Source organism: Pagrus pagrus (assembly GCF_965226575.1).
Source record: "Pagrus pagrus genome assembly, chromosome: 6".
NCBI lineage: Eukaryota > Metazoa > Chordata > Actinopteri > Spariformes > Sparidae > Pagrus > Pagrus pagrus.
Window position 1 is genome coordinate 1,304,494 of NC_140190.1, and position 22,558 is coordinate 1,327,051.

Here is a 22,558-nt window from a genome sequence, read left to right on the forward strand (position 1 = left end):
GAGCTCCTCGCTGAGCTGACCGTGGTAACATAGTGTTAAATGTAACGGTGACAGCAATAATGAGCTGTCCTCTAATGAACTCTCTGAGCCCTTTCATCTCTCTGCCTCATTTGGACGAGCCGGCCACAATAGACTATTGTGAGGCACCAAACCTCCCCCGGACCCCCTCCTCGCCTCTCAGCGGACCCACCAAACTCCCCTCAACCCCCGTCTGTCTGCCAGCTTCTCCCTGCTCTGACCTCATCCCCCTTCATTCTCTCAGCCACAACAGCAGTGACGGGGGTGTCAAAGGTCGGCTGGCCTGGCTGACCAAACAAGCTGCTAAATGTGGCCCCGGCGCTGCAGTCGGAGCCCCGGCTTGTCCCGGGACACCACCGCTCACATGGAGGTGGTGCGGGGGAGGTGGGTGCTTGTTCCCTGGTGCGATGTAATTGCCACAGTGGCAGTGACGGGTCAGAGCTCAGGAGCCGAGCGCGATGCTCAGCTATTTCTCGGAGACCGAACAGAAACAAAGCAGGACTTTCTGTGTGTTTTCACAGAAGTTTCTGTTAATTAGACGGAGCACGAGAGGGAGAAAGTAAAGGATGACAAGAGGAGCCTCAGCGTCACGACAGCAGAACGGAGGAACAAACCCGCGGCTGAAGACCTGGGCTGGCACCCGTCTGCTAACGGGATGCCGCGAAGACGAGCGAGGGGAGCTCAGCGAGGGGGCGGCGGAGACGCTTCAAAAAAACAAACAGTCCGAGTGGGTCTGAAATCCAGGAGCCTTTTTGGAAATAAAACACAAAGCTGCTGTGTTTCTGAAAGCTCAGCCACAAGAAGGAGGACGAGAGAGCAGGAGGAGGGAATGTTCTTCTTTTGGTGGAAGAAAAAGGGAGGAAGGAGAAGACAGAAAGACAGAAAGAAAAAAAAAAAGAAAATGTTGTGCCAACTTACCATCCACCAGGTCCTGGCTGAGATGTCGTAGCAGAGCTGCCATTTGATGGAGCCTTCCGAGGTTTTCCCTGCCATTACGCTGTCAGCAAGCTTCATCTGATGCGAGTGCGCTCACCGGAGATAAGACACCTAATTGAGAAAACATTTGCACTGGCATGTTGGGCAACATGTAGCCCGCTCCATACCATATGGAATCATGGGTAAAAAAAAAAAAAAAAAAAAAAAGCTCCTTGACAATGAACCAATCTCATGCAGACCCCGTGGCAAGGTGAGCGGCAGTCATCTGCTCAGAGAGAGAGAACACACACCCCCCTCACACACTCACACACACACACTCACACACACACACACACACACACACACACAGACACACACAGCCGAGCAGAATGATGAGCCTTTTTTCCGCATCGCCGTGCACCTCGGGTCGCTTCTCCCTTTTCTTTTTTTTTTCCTCCTCGGGTATAATTAGGGCTTGTTCTTCATTATCATCATCATCATCATCATCACCAGGAGCAGAAAAAGAAGAAGAAGAAGCAGAAGAAGAAGAAGAAGAGGAAGAGGAAGAGGAGGAGGAGGCAGCCCGGGCTAAACTGGACTGAACTGAACTGACTCCAAACAACTTCTACAGCTTCTTTATGGTCACTTTAATGGGACGGAGGCAGGTAGAGAGAGAGAGAGAGGGGGAGAGAGAGGGAGAGGGGGAGAGAGAGGGAGAGAGAGAGAGAGAGAGAGAGAGAGAGAGAGGGGGGAGAGAGAGAGAGAGAGAGAGAGAGAGAGAGAGAGAGAGGGGGGAGAGAGAGAGAGAGAGAGAGAGAGAGGGCAGAGGGCTGGAGGACCACGGGGCGATCACTCCTCCGGACACATGGAACTGCTTACAGGCTATCATGCTATGTTTTGTTTTGGGTTTTCCATCCTTCCTCCCCCCTTCTTTCCTCCCCCACGATCCTCACCCCTCCATCCCTCCTTCAGCAGAAAACTCGTGTGTTTTGGCATAAATACCTCCAGACTGAGCGATCGTGTCGAAGCCCGGAGAGAGAGAGAGAGCCGGACCGGTGCCGCTCGATGTTCACGCTGCGTGAAGAGAAGGAGGCTGAAACACATCACAGTGATCCATCAGTAAGTCTGACTTCACTTCACTCCACTCACACTTTACAGCTTCTGTACGAACAAATACAAAGTACTGATACAACTGTGAGAAATACTCTTTACAAGATGATACAGAAGTACTGGAGCTGAACAGAAACATGGCAGATCATCAGCGAGTTATTTTACCTGCTTTATAAACTAGTTCTCAAGTAACTTGTGACAAAGGCTGCAAACTACATAGATACAGACATAATATTTGAAATAAGGTGCCATTTATAAGCTTTAATTAATGTTAATAAATGATTCACTGACGCTTCATTGGTCAGTTATAAGTGATTAAAAAGGACAGGGTCGTAAAAAAAATACTGATAAGTCTACTACATGAATAGTACTCGAGTAAAAGTCTTAAAGTATCTGATAATGAATGTATGTAATGTAATTAAGTATCAAGAGTACAAGTAAATTATAAATATATTTACATACTCTACACTATGAGTGATAATCGATTATCAGACATTCAACATTTTTCTGATAATCAGATTCTGTATTTTTTAGTGTTTGCCGATAAAATAAATGAATGAAAAATCTTTGGCTCTGATGCAGTTTCTAATCTGCAAAGCAACTAGTAACTTGAGCTATTAAATAAATGTAGTGGAGTAAAAGGTGCAGTCGAGTGGAAGAATAAAGGAGCAGAAAATTCAAGAAACTCAAAATTGTAATTGTACTAATTGTACTTCAGTAAAACACTCTGGTCGATGTACTCGGTTACGTTCCATCACTAAATAAAGAAAGTGTTTCCCAGAGTTCTGTCTAAACTGTCCATCTCAATTGACTTAGTTATTAAAATCAAATAAGCCAAAAGTTAAATGTTTCTTTTTAAAATAATTGTCCCAACTGTGTTGAAGTCAGATGCCATTTTCTGGGGTCATTACTGTTTTATGGATGTTTGTTTCTCAGGTTAATAAATTTAAATCTGACTAATAATGTGAAACTATTGTTCCACGTGTTCTGCTTCCTGCTTCCTGACGGTAAGTGTTTCATTAAAAGGAAAAAGGAAGCGTCAGAGTGAAAAACACCAACCAGGGCGGCTTCTTACAGCCAGTGAAGTTCAAGAGCAAAGTATCAGAACTGGGAAATATTTTAGTTACATACAAGATATATTTTAACCCTTCATGTCTGTTTATTCACCTCTGAATGCATTTTTACAAACTCACGTCGGGTCAGTGTGAATATTCAGGACACATTTAAAAAAAATGATTCATGCAGATGTGTAGAAAATGTACATGAAACATAAATATTGTGTCTTTTTGTCATTTTTTTCAGTTTAAATATGAATATATGTGTATTCATATTTCTATGTAAAGTGTCAGGACTGTAGCAGAGAATATTCATGCTTATGAAATGTTTTTTATTTCCAGATTTAACAGTGCTGAGGTGATTTAAAGGGAAACTATTTTACAAAACCTTTACTGAGTTGTTAATTATATATATATTTGTATCTCATCACTGCCCAGTGAAACTGTGTACCTTCTAATATTTTAACAAAACCCACCAAAGTTTTCAACAGTATTTCTTTAACATGGGATCGACCATCTAAAAAGATTTTATTTGCTAATCTTATTTATTCTGCCTCATCTCTTTAAAACGCAGTTACAGTGTAGATTAATTATGATGCTTCATGTGCAGCCGGTCGTGTCTGTGGAAGCAGCTGTTGTGAAGCTGGATGTTTGATCCGCTGAGGTTTTTAAAGACTTTCATAACAAAACTTGTGGTTAGAAGTTTTTTCTTCACAAACAGAAGCTCCAGATCATTTTCAAACCAGACTGGAGTTACGAGGTTTTCACAGTGATATGTGTGTTTTTTTCCCAGGACAGATAAAAAGCGTTGAGGCTCGTCCGGAGCAGCGGCAGCGTCCAATCATGTCGCACATCCACAAACATGTGCTTTAACCTGAGAGATAATTTCACTGTGTTTGTGTTGAGGTTGTGGGGGGGTGGAGGCGTAATAAAGGGAGGTGCGGGGGGTCTGTGAAGCTCAGGTTGCTAATCAGAGGGGGAATACCTGAACCAGAGCAGAGCCGCCATCAAACAGTTCTCCCATTGTGGCGGCCAAACGCAGGAATGTGATTCAGCCGGAGATACGGAGGACGTTCAGGTTGTTGGGGGGGTAAGGTACACCGGGCCAGGAGGTGAGGGGGGGGGGGACAGGAGAGATGAAAATTTGGAAAATAAGGCTGTCGACATGTGATCACCTGGAGAAACACACTGCTCCACCTGAGCCACAGTTGACCAATAAACAGCAATGATGTCAAAGCAGGTGCTTCAGGATTCAACCTGTAGCTGATCTGAAGCAGCTGATAGAGTCTCAACTCTTTATTGTTACAACACACTCAGTGTCACCTCAGATTAAAGCTGACCAACAAGCTTCAACATAAAGTGTCTCCATAGACTTTTAGCAGTGATCTTATTTAAATAAGTGTGTATTTATGTTTCTTCATCATTAGAAGTCACATGAATTATATGGTGACTAATCGAGCTAAGCTAACTGAGCTAAGCTTGGCACAGACAGGTTGGATCCCTTTAATATTACATGTACTGATCAATAATCTTAATGAGTGTTTTCTGATTATTCACTTTCACCAGATCACTTTGCTTTCTGCCGGATGGTCATGTGATTTGGAAAACCCTGATCTGTTACAATCCTCTGTAATTTGGAGATCGCTAAAATGCTCTCATCCAGGACAATGAGTGTAATCTCAATTTAATTCTTAATTAATAAAATACTGGGAGTGTTAAAGCAGGTAAACTGATCCATTAGCCTGAACAACACAGTTTATTCTAACAATAAATGGTTACAAGCTAAATTTATTGTCACTTTGTGATGTGTTGATGATGAACTGAGGAGTCTCACGGCCTATAAGACATTAAGTAAACTGAACTTAAGTGTTTTAGCTGCTAAAACAAGCAGTGAGCTAACTTAAACCAAAGCACCTAACGTTAAACAGTTACCTACTGATTAAGCGGTCGAATGAATGTTAGCGAAGACAATTTAACAATTTTAGCTACTAAAACAAACCATAAATCGCTAACTTGAACTAAACCATTTAAGCTACTAACAAACTGTTACAAACTGTCTATCTCTGGACAAACTGTCTATCTGTGGACACAGTAGGACAGGAAACACGCGAGGCTAAAACGTATAAGTTTTTTCAGCTAAAATAAAATGCTGCTAAAATAAATGCAGTTAGCTTTCTTGAACCAGTATTTGCAAAGCTAACTAATAAGAGACAGTTTAAACTAAGCTTCTCAAATAAAATATCAGTTTAACTGTTAGGTCACCTGAAATAAAACTGTTAAACTAGCTACTGAAGTGCACTGTGAGCTACCACAACTTACAGTATTTTGCTACTGAAACAAACCATTAGTTAACCCTCTATGAGCTAAAGGCAGCTAGCCTTCTTAAACCAGTATTTGCAAAGCAATGACCATTAAATAGTTAATGAAATGAACTACTGTGAATGAGCAGACAAATTAACTGTTTTCTATCTGAATTTAGCATATTTTGCTACAAGATCAAACAATGTTAATGTTACTACTAAACTATTAGCTCAATTGAAACATTAGTTACTTAGTTTAGCTACAAAAATGATCTCCTAGCTAACAGTCAAACCATTACCATACCTCTAACTGAACTTAGCATATTTAGCTACTGGAGCAAACCGTTAGCATTAATGTTAGCTCACTTGAGCTTAATTATTTCAGCTGCTAAAAAAACCTATTAGCTAACACCACCTGTTAAAACTACTAAAACAGCTGGTACAGTAGCTACCCGGCATTAACCCGCGTTGTTTTGACATTGACTGAACTTAAAATATTTAATTATCAACTAAAATCAAACATTAACATCAGCTAAAATGCAGAAGTAGCTATTTAGCTAGCTAAACTGTCATAGTACAGATTAACGTTAGAACCGTTATAAGACAGAAGACGTTAATAAACTGATAAATAACTGGACTTACTTCATTATCATGTTGAAGTGTTTGTAATTAATCCACCATCCCTTCTTCCTGTAGCTCCTTTTAGTCTCCACCAGCACTGAATGTGTTTCTTTAGCTGTTAAATGTCCCACTTCGTCCTCCAGCGGCAGATTATTACTGTTATCAGAGCAGCGCCACATCGTCACGAGCCAGTTTAAACTGAAGCTTGACCCTCCGGAGCTCCGTAGCAGAGTTGAGTTATGATAATAAAACATCTGTGGTTTAGTGAGCTTCATTATTAATATTGTGACACTCGTTTATTATGATGAACATTATTATCTTATTGTGTATAAAAACATTAATATTGCATCAGATTAAAGTTGTAATGGGCCAGTCACCAATAACTTCCGCCATCTTTACCTTCATGTACATCAATTTAATGTATTTACATAAAAAATAAAAATGAAACTTCAACACTGAGAAGTTTGTGTGTGTGTTTATTATGCTGCTGTATTAATAAAAGAGCTGAAACTCTCCACATGAACAATCAGCACAATATTGTTTCAACATATTTACAGTCTGTCATCCTGAAGAGGTGAAGAGAAATTAAATGTAGTGTAGAATTATAGATAAATAAATAAATAAATGGCATGAAGTAAACATACAGCAGAGTGAGGTCACTTGATAAGTCAGATAAAAGTCCTTCCTCTGTGCTGCTGATCTTCTGTCCTTCATGTGTAACTGAGATGCAGCTCATTCATCCAGCGGCCAGTAGGAGGCACTGTTGAGTTTCAGGCTTCAATCTGCTGTTTTATCAAAAACAGGAAAGTTGACTGAAATCAAAACAAATGTTTTATATCCTGACTCCATCTCATCGTTTCTACTCACCTGCTCTCAGCTGCTCTCAGATACTCTTACCTGTTCTCACCTGCTCTCAGCTGCTCTCACCTGCTCTCACCTGCTCTCAGCTGCTCTCACCTGCTCTCAGCTGCTCTCACCTGCTCTCAGTTGCTCTCTCAGCTGTTCTCACCTGCTCTCACCTGCTTTCTCAGCTGCTCTCACCTGCTCACACCTGCTCTCACCTTCTCTCAGCTGCTCTCTCAGCTGCTCTCACCTGCTCTCACCTGCTCTCAGCTGCTCACACCTGCTCTCAGCTGCTCTCACCTGCTCTCAGCTGCTCACACCTGCTAACCTCACCAATAATTCAGATTTTAATCAGATGGGAGATGAAAGATTTGATGTATTTGCATGAGATTGAATCAGTTGTAAGTTTGGTTTTGTTAAAATTTAAATACCATCTGCAAATAAATACAAACTAATTTTACCTTTGACACCATGAAAATGAACTTAAAGCATTTCTGTTGATTTCTTTCTGGTCAGCGACTCACTATTTCAGTACTTCAACAAACTTGAAAGGCATATTTGGCTTTATTTAAGATATGATATTAGTAAAACCCTTCAGGACTCATTCATTCAACACTTTTACACTACAATTAGCAGGTTCATGAGCTTTTTTAAATGCAGGTAAACCAACTGAAAACAGACGAGACAAGTTTGCTTTTCTGTTTGTTTAGTTTTTGGGTTTTTTTCTTGTGTCACGTTCGGAAAAAAGGGAACAGTAGAGAACAGCTGATCATAAACCTGATCAGAACACATCCAGACTTTAAGCTTGTTTTAAAAAGTCCTAATCAATAATATTCTGCATTAGACACGTTGTTTTCACTGGAGCTGATGATGGAAGAATCTCAGGAGTCAGGCTTCCTTTCTCAGAACTGATCAGACAGCTGGACTGGACCTGTTCAGGATACAGAAGCCGCTGACAACATTTACTCTTTTTTAATATCTTTGACTTCAGTTTCTCTTTTAAACTCAGGACCGACTGAACGATGTACCAACACTTGAGGAAGAAGGATGGAAAAATATGAAGAAGCCGGCGTCTTTACCTTCAGCACACAAGAGAAAAGGAGCTATTCCCCCTTATATTTGAGTTAAGTGATTACTAACTACAAACTGGTGCATCATACACAGCAGAGGGTTTATTCAGCCTCGTACATCACTTTTCTGCAAATTTCTGCAAATGTTTACTGGAGGAAAAAGAAAGAAACAGAGAAGCTGAAATATTCAGCGTTGAGCTTTATGAATAACTGACAGGTTAACAACAAATGTGTTGTTTGTCCTCAGAAATCATCGTCTGTATTAAACATGAGAATATATTTTATCTCAACAGTTCAGTGGATTATTATTGTAATAAACACGTTAGTGAAACATGTGCAGCACAAACAAGAAGCCTGTAAAACACATCATGTTGACACAAACTGCTGTCAGCACGTTGATGCTTCAGTCGTCTGACCTCCTCCAGGATCCTGTCAGCACTGCCGGCCTCGACACGTTTCACCAATTTATCCCCAAAATCCAATAAGTTACCCAAACATGTGCGTTTCTCTTCCTTCCTCTCGCCAGAGAGAAGAAAAGAGCTGATTGTCAACATCTGTTTTCTCTTTCCTCTCTTTGTGGAGCACATCGGCGCCCCTGGGCGTCACAGCAGCAGCAGCACCCTGCCACCCAGCTCTGCATCCACCACACCACCACACCACCACCACCCGCCTGGCTGTCCCGCTGAAGCTCAGTGAAGCCAAAGTGTCCATATGAAGACACATTAACAGAGACGGTTCACCAGCTGTCCTTCCAGTCACCACATCAGCCATATTAAATGACCCTTTTGTCTCGTTGTATCCTCGTGTTCACGTCGTCTCCTGTGAATTCTCCTTGTTGTTCTTCCCCCTAATTTTAAAATGTTTAGCTCTGCAGCATCTGCACTTTGCAGAACATTAGAGGGTCGCTTAAAACGGAGCATTTGACAGAAGCCAGGAAGCCTTCGCCCCAAACAACAGTGTTTGTTTTCATGCATTTTTCCTCCGTCCTGATTGCAGTCAGATGCCTTTGTGTTCCAGGTGGTTGAGACGGCAGAGAGAGAACCACCAGTGAAATAAATACCACACATCCTCCTTCACCTCTGCTGCTGTCACTGTGTATGCTCTCCTCAGTATGAAGTGTAAATAGGCCAACAACAGGAACTGATTACTGTCTCACAGGCTGGACAGGAACCAGGACCACCTGACCGCTGCGAGATCAGAACCAGAGTCAGATCTGTGTTTTCTTGAGTTGTTGGTTCTGGCAGAATCTCCCAGTTAAAATCGACGATGTTCTGTTCATTCACATGAACCTCAGCCTGCGTAAAGATTAATGATGCTGACAGTAAACACACACAGACGTCACAGAGACAAAATTAAATGTTGACATTTTACATCTCTCTACTTTTTATCATACGTATCAACCCAACGTTTCTTCAACGCGTCCCATCACGCTCACATATCACGTATAAGAGGTGACTCTCTTGAGAGCGAGGTAAGATGGCTGCCAAGCCAGAGACCACTGATCATAACTGTGTTTCAACATCCTGACAGTTTATTTATCGTTCCTCCTGCAGCACCGCGATCAGCTGGACATGTTAGCTTACAACAGCTCACAATGTGTTGGTGTTTATGTTTTTATAATCTGTTTAGAATAATATTATAACACAAGTTCAACATGTGTGTCCAAATATTACATTTTAATCAAAACACACAGTGACAGCTGAGGTTTGTTACACAGTCCAGTTTTATGACATGAGCTTATTATTGTTTAACAAGATAAACATTCAAAATTACATCAATAAAATATAAATATTCTGTGTTAGTGTTGGTTGAAAAGATGTGTTTTAATTCATGTTAATAAACCAGGCAAGTTAAAATAAATCTGGTTTGATTGTGAAGAACATAAACAGCATTAATGATTTAATAATCTCCATCATCGTCGATAAACTGAAGCTGGAGTTCATCACAGAAGCATCGAGCTGCTTCAACACACTGTGAGCTCACTCAGCTCAGCTAGCTGTTAGCTGCAGTTAGCGTCAAACGTAACTCTACACAGAAGATGGTGCTTTTAATCCAGTATCTGATCCATGAGGTGACGTCAGGCCACAGGAGCTGAAATCTGGACATCTGCTCTCAACTTCGACAAAAGTATATGAGGCCGAGCAGGAACTTTTACTTATAGCAATAGCAACTGGACGCTAACGGACAAAACAGGAAATTAAATAAATGAAAAACTGTGCTGGTCTCATTATAACTTTAGCTAAAGAGTCATTTCAAATGCTCCAATGTCCAGATCTTTGCCGTGTCCCCTGAACGCAGCGTGAGGACAGTAACAAGGACCTGCTGGACACGAGCTCTGATGATTAGAAACACATCTGGTTCACTGAGCACGAGAAACAAATCAGAGCAATAATGACTTCATTGTTCTCCAACAGAGTCGAGGAGGAAAATAAACGTGTCGGCTGCAGAACGAAACAACAAAGATACTGTTGATCACCAGCATTTAAACACAGGTGTTGATCTGACACCTGTGTTTGATCTGATCCGTGATCTGTTTAAATATCTGACAATTTGTTATCAACAGTCATTAAAATGAAGAGAACAACCGACACACTGATTTCATTTGTAAGAGAACCTTAAAGGTTTGGATAACTTTATCTGCCACTGACACGCTCACACTGGTCCGTCACCACAACCTGCTGAGAGGTTCAACTGGTCCATGAGGAGGCTGCAGAGGTCCTTGAAACTGTCTAATGTTCTACAGGGCTCAAGGACTCCTTGAAAAGGTTTCAGAGGTTCTAGAGGAGCTTTCACAATTTCCAGGGCGTCAGTGAGAAGTCAGTCACTGAGGTCGTTGAGGAGGTGAGTCCTTGAGGGGTTCCAAGGTCCCTGAGAATGTACAAGAGGTCCTTGGATGATCCTTGATGTGTTCCTGGGATTCTTCATGGGTCTCCTTGAAGACGTTTCTGTTATTTGTTAAGGAAGTTTAAAGGATCCATGGAAAGTTTCAAGAGACGCAGCTGGGACTTTGGCGGGTCCTTGGAGATGTTCCTGGAGTCCTTTGAAGGTTCCAGGGCCTTACAAAAGATACCAGATATCTTTGAGCAGGCCAGAAAGATTAAATGGCCCTTGAAGAACATCCTGGAGTCATGGAGGAGGTTCCAGAGTCCTTGAGGGATTCCAGGGTCCAATGTACAAGAGGTCCTTGGATGATTTTTGCCAGGGATCGGGGGGCTCTTTGAAGAGCATCGGCGTCATTATTGAAGGATCCTTGAGAAGGTACCAGTGGTCCTTGGGCAGACTTAAATTGTCCTAGACGATGTTTCAAGGGTACTTGCTGGGGTTTTGATGGGCTCCTGAAGATGTTTCTGGAGTCCTTTGGAGGTTCCAGGACCCTTACCAGAGACACCTTACATATCTTTGAGCAGGCTGGAATGAAGTGTCTTGAAGGCTTTTAATGGTCCTTGAAGAGAAACTTGAGGCATGGAGGGGTTCCAGGGTCCTTTTGCACTGGAGACTTTGACTGTCATTGAGGACGTTCCAGGACTTCTTGTGACGGTTTGAGGGTCCTTGAGGAACTCAAATGGTTCTTGAAGACGTTCAAGGAGATCACGTGGTAACAAAGTTAACTGTGTTGTCTCACCTTGCGGACTGATTAACAACAAATGATTGACCAGAACCATGACACGTCACCATCTTGACAGGCACCTGACAGCCAATCAGAGAGCAGGAGTAAAGTAGATGCAGTGTGATTGGACGAACAGTCGCTGAGAGACTCTGAGGAATCAGCTGAACCACTGAGGTTAATTTATTCTCCTGGAGAGTCTCCACACAACAGAGCTGACACCTCCACTGTACAACAGCTGCTGCACTACAGCTCCTATACACTGAGAGAGTGTGTGTGTGTGTGTGTGTGTGTGTGTGTGTGTGTGTGTGTGTTGTCCAAACATATTGGATGGTGAATGTAGAGGCAGCCACAGAGCCCAGAGGCCCCTGGCAGACAACATGGACCGGAGTGGAGAGTGTGTGTGTGTGTGTGTGTGTGTGTGTGTGTGTGTGTGTGTGTCGGTGTGTGTGTGTGTGTGTCGGTGTGTGTGTGTGGAGGGTTTTGAGCAGTAGCCATGAGCACCATCTGCCTCTCTGTCACTCAGAGCCAACATGTTGGGTCGGACCGCTCGTCGGTGCGTTTGGCGGCGGTTGTGAGGCTCGGCTCGCTCTCTCTCTGCTCGCTGCGTTCAGGCGCCGCTCGGCTTCTTTCTGTCGGCCACAAACACTCAGAAACAGTCGATTATCAACAAACGGCGCCGCAGTCTGAACACTCGACTGCTGCTCTTCATGGAGAGGCTCGGTCCAACAGCACCGAGGAAGCATTTCTGTCACCGTCTCAACAAAACAACATGGATCTTAAAAACACGATTTCATTTCTTTTACTCATCTTGTACCTTTGACACCAGCTGAAAATAATTAATATAATTTATGAATTAGTTTCTACATAAACTGACTGGTTTGTTGACATCAGAGGTAAAATCTAAAGATGGAAAGCAGGTTTCAATTTTGTGTTTTGATTTGCAGTTCTTGGTGATTTTAGTTTCATCTTGTGGCTTTAAAGACATAAAACACACCTGATTTAATAGAAATAAGAAGACGTACACGTTTAATTAAGCTACAGACAGGGGTGGACAAAATAACAGGAACACCCTGCAATATGGGACAAAACAACAAACTACAGCCTCAGAAAATGATTTAACAGACACAAACAACAAACATTTGATATCAAGCTGCTTAACTGATCCAAACATCGTGTTGTTTCAGCTCAATTACTACAACTAATGTACACTTTATATTAATGCCAAACATTTGTAATTGTAAAGTTTAGACGAATCAATCACAAGTGTAGGATGTTAAAGAACAAAAATTAAGGGATATTGTTTTACTGACTTTTATTTATTGATCTTTAAGATTTTATTGTGTTATTGTTGCAGTTTTTCACACAGTTTTTATCTGTTGTTTATTGTAGGTCTGTTGCGAGTTTGTACGAAAGGTCTGAGATAAATAAAGTTGAGTTGAGGTGTTGATTTAAAAAAATACGTTAAATATTTCTGAAACGCGGCTGCAGGACTGCAAATAAACGTGATACGTTGAGGAGTAACTAAAAGATGCTTTAATGAGTGTCTATGCAGAAATATGGCAGATTATTTTGGATATTGTTGCATTTGTTGGATATTCACTCACTTTTAGTCACTTCAGCTTTCTCAGACTGATCATTTATGTGATACAATATTAAATAAAATATGTTTTTATACATTTGAAGTGCCCTCACTATACTAATAATAAAAAACAGTTAGACAACTGGAAAACTTTCTGGACTTGTTATATAAAATGTCAGGAGTTTTAAATGAGGTCATGGGCATGAAGAGGTCAGGGAACATGTTGCTGTTGTGTTGTCCGTCCCTCGTGTGTGAACAAATGTCACGGGCCACCTGACAAAGATGTTTAATAACAGACAAACACCTCCATGTTCCAGATTAATGAGGAGTTTCGTGTGTGTCCTCTTCACTTTTATTTCCCTCAGACGCCTCCACACGGCGCCCTTGAAGGCTATTTATACTCTGCGACCTTTAGCCGTGTCTTAATGGATTATCAGAAGGCACTCATCAATTCTGCAGGGTGAGGCCTGACGGTCACGTTGGCACCGAACATTAAAGTTTTGGAGTGATTTGTTCGGCGCTTTTTCCTGATAAAAAAAAACAAACACACAGAGGCGGTGCTGCTCCCCACAAACAGGCCCTGAAGACACCAGAGCAGCAGCCAAATGACGCTCAGGCAGACGCTCGCTGCCAAAAGTGCCGCGGTTCTTCCCCGAAAACAAGACATTGTGCCGTTTGTGTTGGCATTTGAGCGGACAGGCGGGGCTGGTAGCCAGAGAGACCCCGGCTGTGCTGATGTCCATCTTGGCACATCACAGCCGATCAGGAAGAGTGGCCGTGAGTGGCAGCCAAGCCTGTCATCCTCATGTCCTCTGACAGCCAGGACCCTCCCACACTGACAGCCCCTCCTCAGCCTCCCTCCTCCACCTCCTCCACCAAACCTCCTCCTCCACCAAACCTCCTCCACCAAACCTCCCCCTCTACCAAACCTCCTCCTCCACCAAACCTCCTCCACCAAACCTCCTCCTCCACCAAACCCTCCTCCACCAAATCTCCTCCTCCACCAAACCTCCTCTCCAAACCTCCTCCTCCACCAAACCTCCTCCACCAAACCTCCTCCTCCACCAAACCTCCTCCACCAAACCTCCTCCTCCACCAAACCCTCCTCCACCAAATCTCCTCCTCCACCAAACCTCCTCTCCAAACCTCCTCCTCCACCAAACCTCCTCCACCAAACCTCCTCCTCTACCAAACCTCCCCCTCTACCAAACCTCCTCCTCCACCAAACCTCCTCCACCAAACCTCCTCCTCCACCAAACCTCCTCCACCAAACCTCCTCCTCCACCAAACCTCCTCCTCCTCCAAACCTCCTCCACCAAACCTCCTCCTCTACCAAACCTCCTCCACCACCAAACCCTGCTCCACCAAACCTCCTCCTCCACCTCATCCTCCTCCACCAAAGCTAACTGAAGCTCACGTCATATTAATATAATTCAAAGACTATTAAAGTTAAAGGTAGAGTCAGTAGGATTTGTCCCAGCTGTTCCTGAACGCACCACAAAGACAGTTGATTGTTGAGTCTCATTCCCAGGACGTCAAATAGCCACATGTTGGGTTGGTAAAGCGTCCCGAGCAGCAACAAAGAGAGAAAATAAGAAACTCTCTGCAGATACGAGACACTAACACGCCTTTACCTGTCGACTATGAAAGCGGCTCGTTACAACCATATTCATGTTTCTTGCTCGGCAGCGTCCTCTAGTGGACATATTAATTATCACAGCAACAAAAGAGGAAGTCAGGTGAAATAGTAAAATGCAGCCATACGATGGAAGTCCATTAAAGCCGATGTAAAACACAAGCAGATAGATGATGAGTGAATATTCACAAGATATAATCAGTGATACATTATTTATGAGTTTCTGTGTGTTGATCACTACGAAGATAAAATATCCACATACTGTATCTATTTCTGTGCTTCTACTGTATGTTGCACACCTCTGTGAGAGAGGCAGGACTGGTGTCCACACAGAGAGCATGTGAGATCAATTAAAACAGCCTTCGATCAATATTGATTGAATGTTGTGAGGATCTTACCCTCTCAGGCCGCAGCAGCCTCTCTGGCGGAGAGACGCCGTCTGGCAGCCGCCGTCCTCCTGGCAGCTCGACTCGGTTTCTCCGGCCAGCGCAGACGAGCTTCAGCCAGCGGCAACACAACAAACGCTCCTCCAACAACTCTCTGCAGAGCCGAGGGTTCACCTGCAGATCAGCAGCTCGCTCATCCAACACCTGGAGACAATCAACACATCAGGAGGCATTAGAGAAGACGGAGAACAGGCTAATACTGAGGGCGTTACAGTAAGATATCAATATCAACTGCACTCATGAAACTGAAACTTTGGCAGGTGACTGTGGACTAATTTGAGTCTTTACCTGTGAGCTTCCTGCAGAAACACAACCTGAGGCTGTTTATCATCACAGCTCACACAGCCAGTGTAAGATCCTGCCTCTCTCTGGGGCATCGCACTTCATACAAAGAGCTAAACAGACAAAATAAATGTGAACAATTTAAACTATTTTGTCCACAAACTAATAAAGACTCACAGGACCGAACATCTTTGTAACCAGTAATCTATCTGACCTACAATCAATCACGTCAAAACCTGCAGACGAACAAATCCTCCTGTTAATTAACACAACATGAAACAACACCACGAGAAGCTCTGACGCTAAAATGAAGCGTCAATAAAGTTGACAAGAATTGAATTCTTCACTGAAACAAAAAACTGAAAGATTTCTCTGAAATAAACCCCATAATCTGTTTTTACTCCTTGACCTTGAGCCTATGTTACCCACAATGCAACTGAGCCACTGAGTGACATCACTGGAGGAAATTTTTCAGATTACAAGCAGCTTCCTGTGGAGCTGGTAAACACACAATAATGTGTAAAACTGGTGGAAAGAGAAGAAATCCTGGTTTGAGACTGACCCACTCATCACACACTTAACTTTACTTGTGTTCATTTATTATGTAATTAATGTATTTATTCTAATCAAAACCAAAAAACATGATCTATTCTCAAACCTAACTGAGCAGTTTTTGTTCCTGAATGTAACTAAACCGTGAAAACTGTTTCACGACGTTAACTAGCCGACATAACGTAGCTATTTAACATCAGCTTAGCTTGTTTCTTATTGTGCTGTTGGCAACAGACATACCTCAAGATAGCTAGCTTGTGTGGCTAATGTTTGCTATAAAACACAGTTTGCAGCTAGCTGGGCTAAATCATGTGGACGTGTCAGGATGTTAACCTGTCGACTGTGCAGAATGGACGTATAGTTAGTTATATTTCACAACCTTCAGTCTGGGAATTCAGAAGAAGCAGCTTTTAAATGAATTCACGCAGGAAAACAATTATTTTGTCAACTATAAAACATTTTGCCAGAGTTCTTCATCCTACATGATGAAAGAGATTCAACCACTGCCTGACGTCGATCACTTCTCCCCCCAAAAACTAAGATGTTACTGAGTGAAAGAACTGAACTGTGGTGAAGTATCTGTGCTAACTTGTGGTCTTCCATGATTGAACCGGTGTGATGCAGACTGTGAAACACTTCCCGTCCAGTGAAACCTTCACAGTTATCTGCAGACGGAGGAATGTCTTCTCTCAGGTTATTTACTGTCGGCTGTATCAAGTGCAGAAGACGGAGGAGGCCGGCCACCTTCTGTCTCCTGTAATGAGGAGGGCTGATCATCTGAAATGGTGGTTTTGGGATGTGTGTGTGTGTGTGTGTGTGTGTGTGTGTGTGTGTGTGTGTGTTGGGGGTTTGGGTGAAAGCTGGATCTAAGATTTCCCCTTCTCCGTATAATGCCTCCTTTGTTGTGACTGCAGATTAGAGACTGGAACTGAAGTTCACAAAATACCTGCTCTCCCCTGAGTGCGCCGCCTGAAAGCTCACTTTTATTCCTCCTACCTTTTGAAATGTTCCTCTCGAGGCAGCTTCGGCGGCCGGCCCGGGCCAGGTGGCTTTCATCTGCTGATTCGGTGGAAGCCGGCTGCTCGCGCTCCGCCACCTGAATTAGGCCGTCCATCTTGACGACAATGCTGCCGAAATCTTCTTTGATATCCGATCGGCTGCCTGACGTGATAGGAAATCTTCAGCTGTGATTTGTGTAAAAGAGGCTCAGGCGGGAACACATGGCCGAGTCCACACGGCCCACAATCCTTCAGGAGCTCAGAGGATGAAGTTTACAGTGAATGTTCCCAAAGACGAGACACATCTGCAGCGTTTTAAATCTCAGACTCATCAGATCAGATAATGGTGTTTTTTAACAAATATACAAATATACAAAAAGCAACTACAAGAGAAAACCTGCTGTTTTTTGGGGGGAAAGCAAAGTAAATGTTGGTATTAACCAGGTTCAGTCTTTGGTCAGTGTGGTGAGCTGACATTTGTTATTTCATCACACTCACTAACAAACTGTGCAGCTACACACCTTCTTTTATTATATTCTTTAAATATTTTGTTTATACATTTTATGTTTTTGCAAAAAGGACTTAAAAACAAGACTCAAGGCAGGAAGAGAACTTTAATAAAGCTGAATCCAAAGAAGAAGAAAACACAAGAATTAAAGAAATGCAGACGGAGGAAACAAACTGATGATCAGGGGAAACTCATCAGGACAAGAGTCAAAGACAGGAAGTGAAACATAACATGACACATGAGGAGAGACCCTTTCAGTATAAAACAGGAAGTGGCCAAACTAAAACCCAGAACTATGACATTTTGAAACAATCGACCAATCAGATGTTTGCAGGTAAGAATAAAGATGGGGACGGCGTCTGCTGACAAAAACTTCTTTCTTGCCCTTCAAGTTTCAACTTACCTTCAGATCGAACTCTCTTGGCTGCACGTGTCTGTTGTGCTCCCCTCACCTGTCCAACACACCTGTAGTTAATCACACCTGATCTGCAGCAGAGGCCTCGACACACCTGACATCCTGCTGCAATCTGGAAACTTGACCTTCACTCCAAGTAAACTTTAACTTTACACTTGACTGAACGCAGACATTTTTATCACTCAGGCATTTATTTGTATTATTTAATTCAACCTTTATTTTACAAAGGAGTCCTGACCAGAACAGCAGCATTATAAATAATACATTTAATATAATCTGTCACAGGAAGCTGAAAATTAAAACCGGATGTTCTCCTGATCGCAGCGCTGCAGGAATGAAGCTTTTCATTGATGAATGTTGAACTGAAACTCAAACCTGAAACTTTAAATCTATTGAAGAAGTGAAATGATGTAGACTGTAAAATGAATAAACCGTCTGTGAAGATATAAAGATGGCGAGCTCGCCGCCCGCTCACAGGAGCCGTCCTGCTCCCTGCTGATGAATGAAGACATTAATTGAAAATGGTCACTGTAGGAGATCCCAACATGAGGCGCAGGGCCGTGCCAGCCAGATAAAGTGCTGAAAGAAAAATGAGACGCTGGGAGGAAAAATGGAGGAGAGGGGGGAGAGAGGGAGGGAGGAGGACAGGGACACAAAGGACAATGTGGGGATTGAAGGTGATCTCTCTCTCTCTCTCTCTCTCTCTCTCTCTCTCTCTCTCTCTCTCTCTGTTAACTGTGTCTTTCTCTAAATTTAACATCTTGATCCTTTAGCTTATTTTTATTTATCATATTTTAAATCCACTGCGTCTCTGAAGCTACAGCAGCTGATTCACACTCAAGAATTTATTCCTGTTTTCTAAAGTGTGTCTTTAATCACTGGGACCAAGATGGAGGGTCAAGTTTAGTGATGAACTGTAGTGATGTTGGCGACGTGCCTCTGTGATGATTTACATTTTTTTGCACAAATATATTCTATGAAACGTCCTCGTCACGTCCCCGTAAACCCAGCGGATGGGAGGAGGAACGTAGTTAAATATACCGGGAGTGAAAGAAGGAGAAACTGGATGCAGGAGATCAAACACAAAAATGTTTAAAAAAAGGAAGATGGCGTCATCTGAACCAATAGTCTGGTGCTCACAGCTGCTCGGTCCACTGGACCTGATCTGAGTTAATGCAGAGCTTTTAAAACACCCGGTCTGATTGTAAGATTAAGATCAGGTGTGATCCTCCACTCAGCAAGACCAGGTGGGAGAGGACGGCACCTGGAGGGGACACACAACCAACAGGACACACAAACAACACAAGTTCCTGCTCCTCAGAGGATGAACCCTCTTAGATTTGATGACCTCGTGACCTTTCCTCACCTCCCTCAGGACTAATCAGTGAGTGGATGCAACACTGAACACTTTGTGTCAGCTGGTGATCATCAGTCACATGTGGAGTTCCTCAAGGCTCGATCCTCAGACCTCAACTGTTCAACATCTACATGTTCCCCTCGCTCAGTTTATTAAAACATCTCCTGCTTTGTTTTAATATTCAGCAGTTTAGACTTTTGTAATTGTGTCTTCACAGGTCAACACAACATCAATCAGACACGTCCTCACTGACACCAAGAACAGGAGCTTTTTAAATTTTGTCAAAAAGAGTCAAAGGTTTTTACAGAGGGAGTTTTGGAAATCTCTTTTATCATCCATCAATCAGACAGTACTGTCAAAAATCAATTCTCTCCATGTTTTTAGGATTAAATGTTCTATAATTCAGGCTGTGAATGATATATGACTGAAGCCCTCTGTAGAGACTTTCATAAGAGGAACAAGAAAGTTTGGTGTCTGTAAGTGTTGGTGGAGGTTTCTGCTTCAGAGTCTGAGATAAAAAACAGCCTTTAAAGATATACACAGCTTACACTACTCAATGAGTTCGGGCTGCTGGGGTTAATATATGTTTGTACATGGATATGAAATAAAAGTCAAATTATATGTGTTGCATTACTTTTGGGGACCACAAATATTCACAAAACACAAAATAAAAATATGTTAACTAATAGATGTCATCATGAAACCAGTTGATTACTGACAGTAAGACAGTTATTCTTTATATTAGCTTACAGATATTCTGATATGTTACGTCTTAATATGCAAATTACACAGTCTAATTAAACGTGCACTACTTTGCATGAAGGTCCAGAAACAGAAAACTAAAATAAACATCTAAAAGTGTATTTTGTAATATTTTTTTCTTCTTTGACTGAAAGAAAACATGTTACTGAGGGAAAATAGACCAAAATCTCAAAACTGAGCAGAGTCGTGTCTCCACTTAGATTTGTGTGAACGTTTGTCTTCATGGAGGTCTGAGACGTCCCAGAAACAGGATTGTTATTGATCTCATATCAGCACCAGTGTTGTCCTGGTTCTGACCACCTCTCCTCAGACAGCAGGAATGTAAATCCTTCTGCCGTCTCGTGTCGTCCTCTCTCACCTACAGCAGCTTCAGTATGTAAATGCAGCACAGACACGTTGCGTCCATGTTGTTTATTTCATGTAACAAGCTGGAAGGTGCCACAACACGTCCCTCCTCTGATTCATGGTAATGTTTCTGCCCTCCAACCGTGTATTTTAAAAACCTCGACCTGAGCTCCGACTGTCTCGTGCGGTCGTCTCGGCTGACTGCGGGCTGTGATCTGTAAACGCCACCGGCCTGTCCGTTTATTTCTCAGGGAAACAATGCGGCCGTCGCCCCCTCCCTCCCGCTTTAACTGCTGTTTAGCATAATTAATGTGATCGGCCCACAGCGAGGCTCAGTGAGCTCGAGCCTGCTGCCACTGGGAATCACATCGCCCTGCTAACCAGTTTAACGCCACAGTGCAGCCGCTGCTCATGAAGAGAAACACTGAGGAGACGGAGCAGAAAGTGGACATGCTGTACCAGAGTGTGGATGTGGAGGCTGACTGGAGACCAGTGAGAAGGATAATCTGACATGGATTTGATTGTTTGACGTCTCTGTCAGCCTCCACTCTGCAGATGTTTGACCTGCTGCAGGGATTCAGACACCAGAGCATCACTGACTCACAGTCACTGTTCCTGGTGTGGAACAGTGTTTCTAAAGGTGTCGGACCTGATCGAACTATCTTCTATCTTCTCCTCTGCCTGACCCATTGATATTTATATTATTATATTATTTTATATTTTTTGATTATCCGACTGTAGTCTATGACTCCAACCATGACTCTGATATATCACTATATAGAACATGCAGTGATTCCTCTGGTGGCTCCTCCTACATTTTTACGTACTTTTAGACCATCATGGCCCGCGTCTTTACACAGACCCGTCTCCACCACGTCTTTACAGAGACCTGTCTCCACCACGTCTTTACACAGACCCGCCTCCACCGTGTCTTTACACAGACCCGCCTCCACCACGTCTTTACACAGACCCGCCTCCACCACGTCTTTACACAGACCCGTCTCCACCACGTCTTTACAGAGACTTGTCTCCACCACGTCTTTACAGAGACCCGTCTCCACCACGTCTTTACACAGACCCGCCTCCACCACGTCTTTACAGAGACCCGTCTCCACCACGTCTTTACACAGACCCGTCTCCACCATGTCTTTACAGAGACCCGTCTCCACCACATCTTTACAGAGACCAGTCTCCACCACGTCTTTACAGAGACCTGTCTCCACCACGTCTTTACACAGACCCGTCTCCACCACGTCTTCACAGAGACCCGTCTCCACCACGTCTTCACAGAGACCTGTCTCCACCGCGTCTTTACACTGACCTGTCCCCTGCTACAGAAACCTGTCCCCTTCTGGCTGTTTCCCCCTGCTTCAAATCTTTATGCTAAGCTAGGCTAACTACATCCTGACCCCACAGAAGGAACAGACAAGGATTATGATCATTTCTTGAGATTGATTCTCTTGACACATTTATATTAAAAATATTTAAAATACTTTTCAACTTTCTTACAAATACGAGTGGAACTTTCTATGATGTCATGTAAGACAATGATTTATTTATACTTATACTATACTAATGAACTCTGATATACAATTAAAGCATGAAACATAATAAAACACTGATGCCAACAGTCACAAAAACATAAATGTATAAAACTGGATCATTGGTCTTGTGATCTGCACTCAGGAGGAGAAGCTGCAGTAAACCTGGATTCCTCCACAGCTGGATGTGATGTGATGTGATGTGATGGTGTAATAAATATAAACCTCCTCCTCCTGCAGCTCCTCCAACACATCCAAACTCTGACCACCTCCACATCAACACTCTGTAAGTTGTGGTTGTATTTTTTTTTGCTGCATTATTTTCAACGGTTTTTGTTTTTTTTTAATTGGAGGGACATCAGATTGTCGTCTTTGTGGGAAGACAGCGCGGTGGAAACATATGTTGACCAACCCCCCCAGCAGATGTCCGACTCCAGGCTCCAACATGCCACTTCTGCTGCTGCTGCTGCTGCTGCTGCTGCTGTGAGTCCAACCTCAGCTGCCTCCTCCTGGTTCACAACACACAGCACACACTCTTCCCTGGTCTGATTTAATAAGATAAGTCTTTTCTCTCAAATGTAAATGTGTGCTGTACGCT

The 22,558-nt window shown here is 43.0% G+C and overlaps 2 protein-coding genes across 8 annotated transcripts in view; both read right to left on the reverse strand.

Moving 5' to 3' along the window:
- The window catches only part of nfia (nuclear factor I/A), a 183,459-nt gene extending 177,059 nt beyond the window's left edge, over positions 1-6,400 (reverse strand). For 2 of the 6 annotated variants that reach the window (XM_084356014.1, XM_084356019.1), the window contains exons 1-2: positions 1,936-2,023; positions 937-1,065 (exon numbers count right to left, since the gene is read on the reverse strand). In XM_084356014.1, coding sequence (XP_084212140.1) covers positions 937-1,032 — 96 coding nt within the window. In that variant the 5' untranslated portion in view covers positions 1,033-1,065; positions 1,936-2,023. Of the gene's footprint in view, positions 1-936; positions 1,066-1,935; positions 2,027-6,040 lie in introns of those variants that run through there. The other 4 variants (XM_084356012.1, XM_084356011.1, XM_084356013.1 and 1 more) reach the window with 4 other exon arrangements.
- Positions 6,401-6,739: 339 nt separating this feature from the next.
- On the reverse strand, positions 6,740-17,975 carry LOC311258533 (uncharacterized protein). 2 transcript variants are annotated; one of them, XM_084354869.1, is made up of 4 exons: positions 17,944-17,975; positions 17,031-17,195; positions 15,153-15,344; positions 6,740-6,804 (listed from the first exon to the last, which is right to left on the reverse strand). In XM_084354869.1, exons 2-4 carry the CDS (start codon positions 17,088-17,090, stop codon positions 6,790-6,792), a joined length of 267 nt encoding a protein of 88 aa, XP_084210995.1. In that variant the 5' UTR covers positions 17,091-17,195; positions 17,944-17,975; the 3' UTR covers positions 6,740-6,789. The 2 variants fall into 2 exon arrangements, with proteins under 2 accessions (XP_084210995.1, XP_084210994.1); XM_084354868.1 differs by lacking the exon at positions 6,740-6,804 and adding an exon at positions 7,668-7,793.
- Positions 17,976-22,558: the final 4,583 nt, after the last annotated feature.

Excerpts from the sequence above, each read along its gene's own strand:
- LOC311258533 (XM_084354868.1), bottom strand. The coding sequence starts at position 17,090 with ATGAAAGCCACCTGGCCCGGGCCGGCCGCCGAAGCTGCCTCGAGAGGA. Across the intron at positions 15,345-17,030 it reads CGAGAGGAACATTTCAAAAG|GTGTTGGATGAGCGAGCTGC; the intron begins GTAGGAGGAATA and ends GATTGTCTCCAG. Across the intron at positions 7,794-15,152 it reads GGCTGCTGCGGCCTGAGAGG|GTCCAGTCCAGCTGTCTGAT; the intron begins GTAAGATCCTCA and ends TATCCTGAACAG.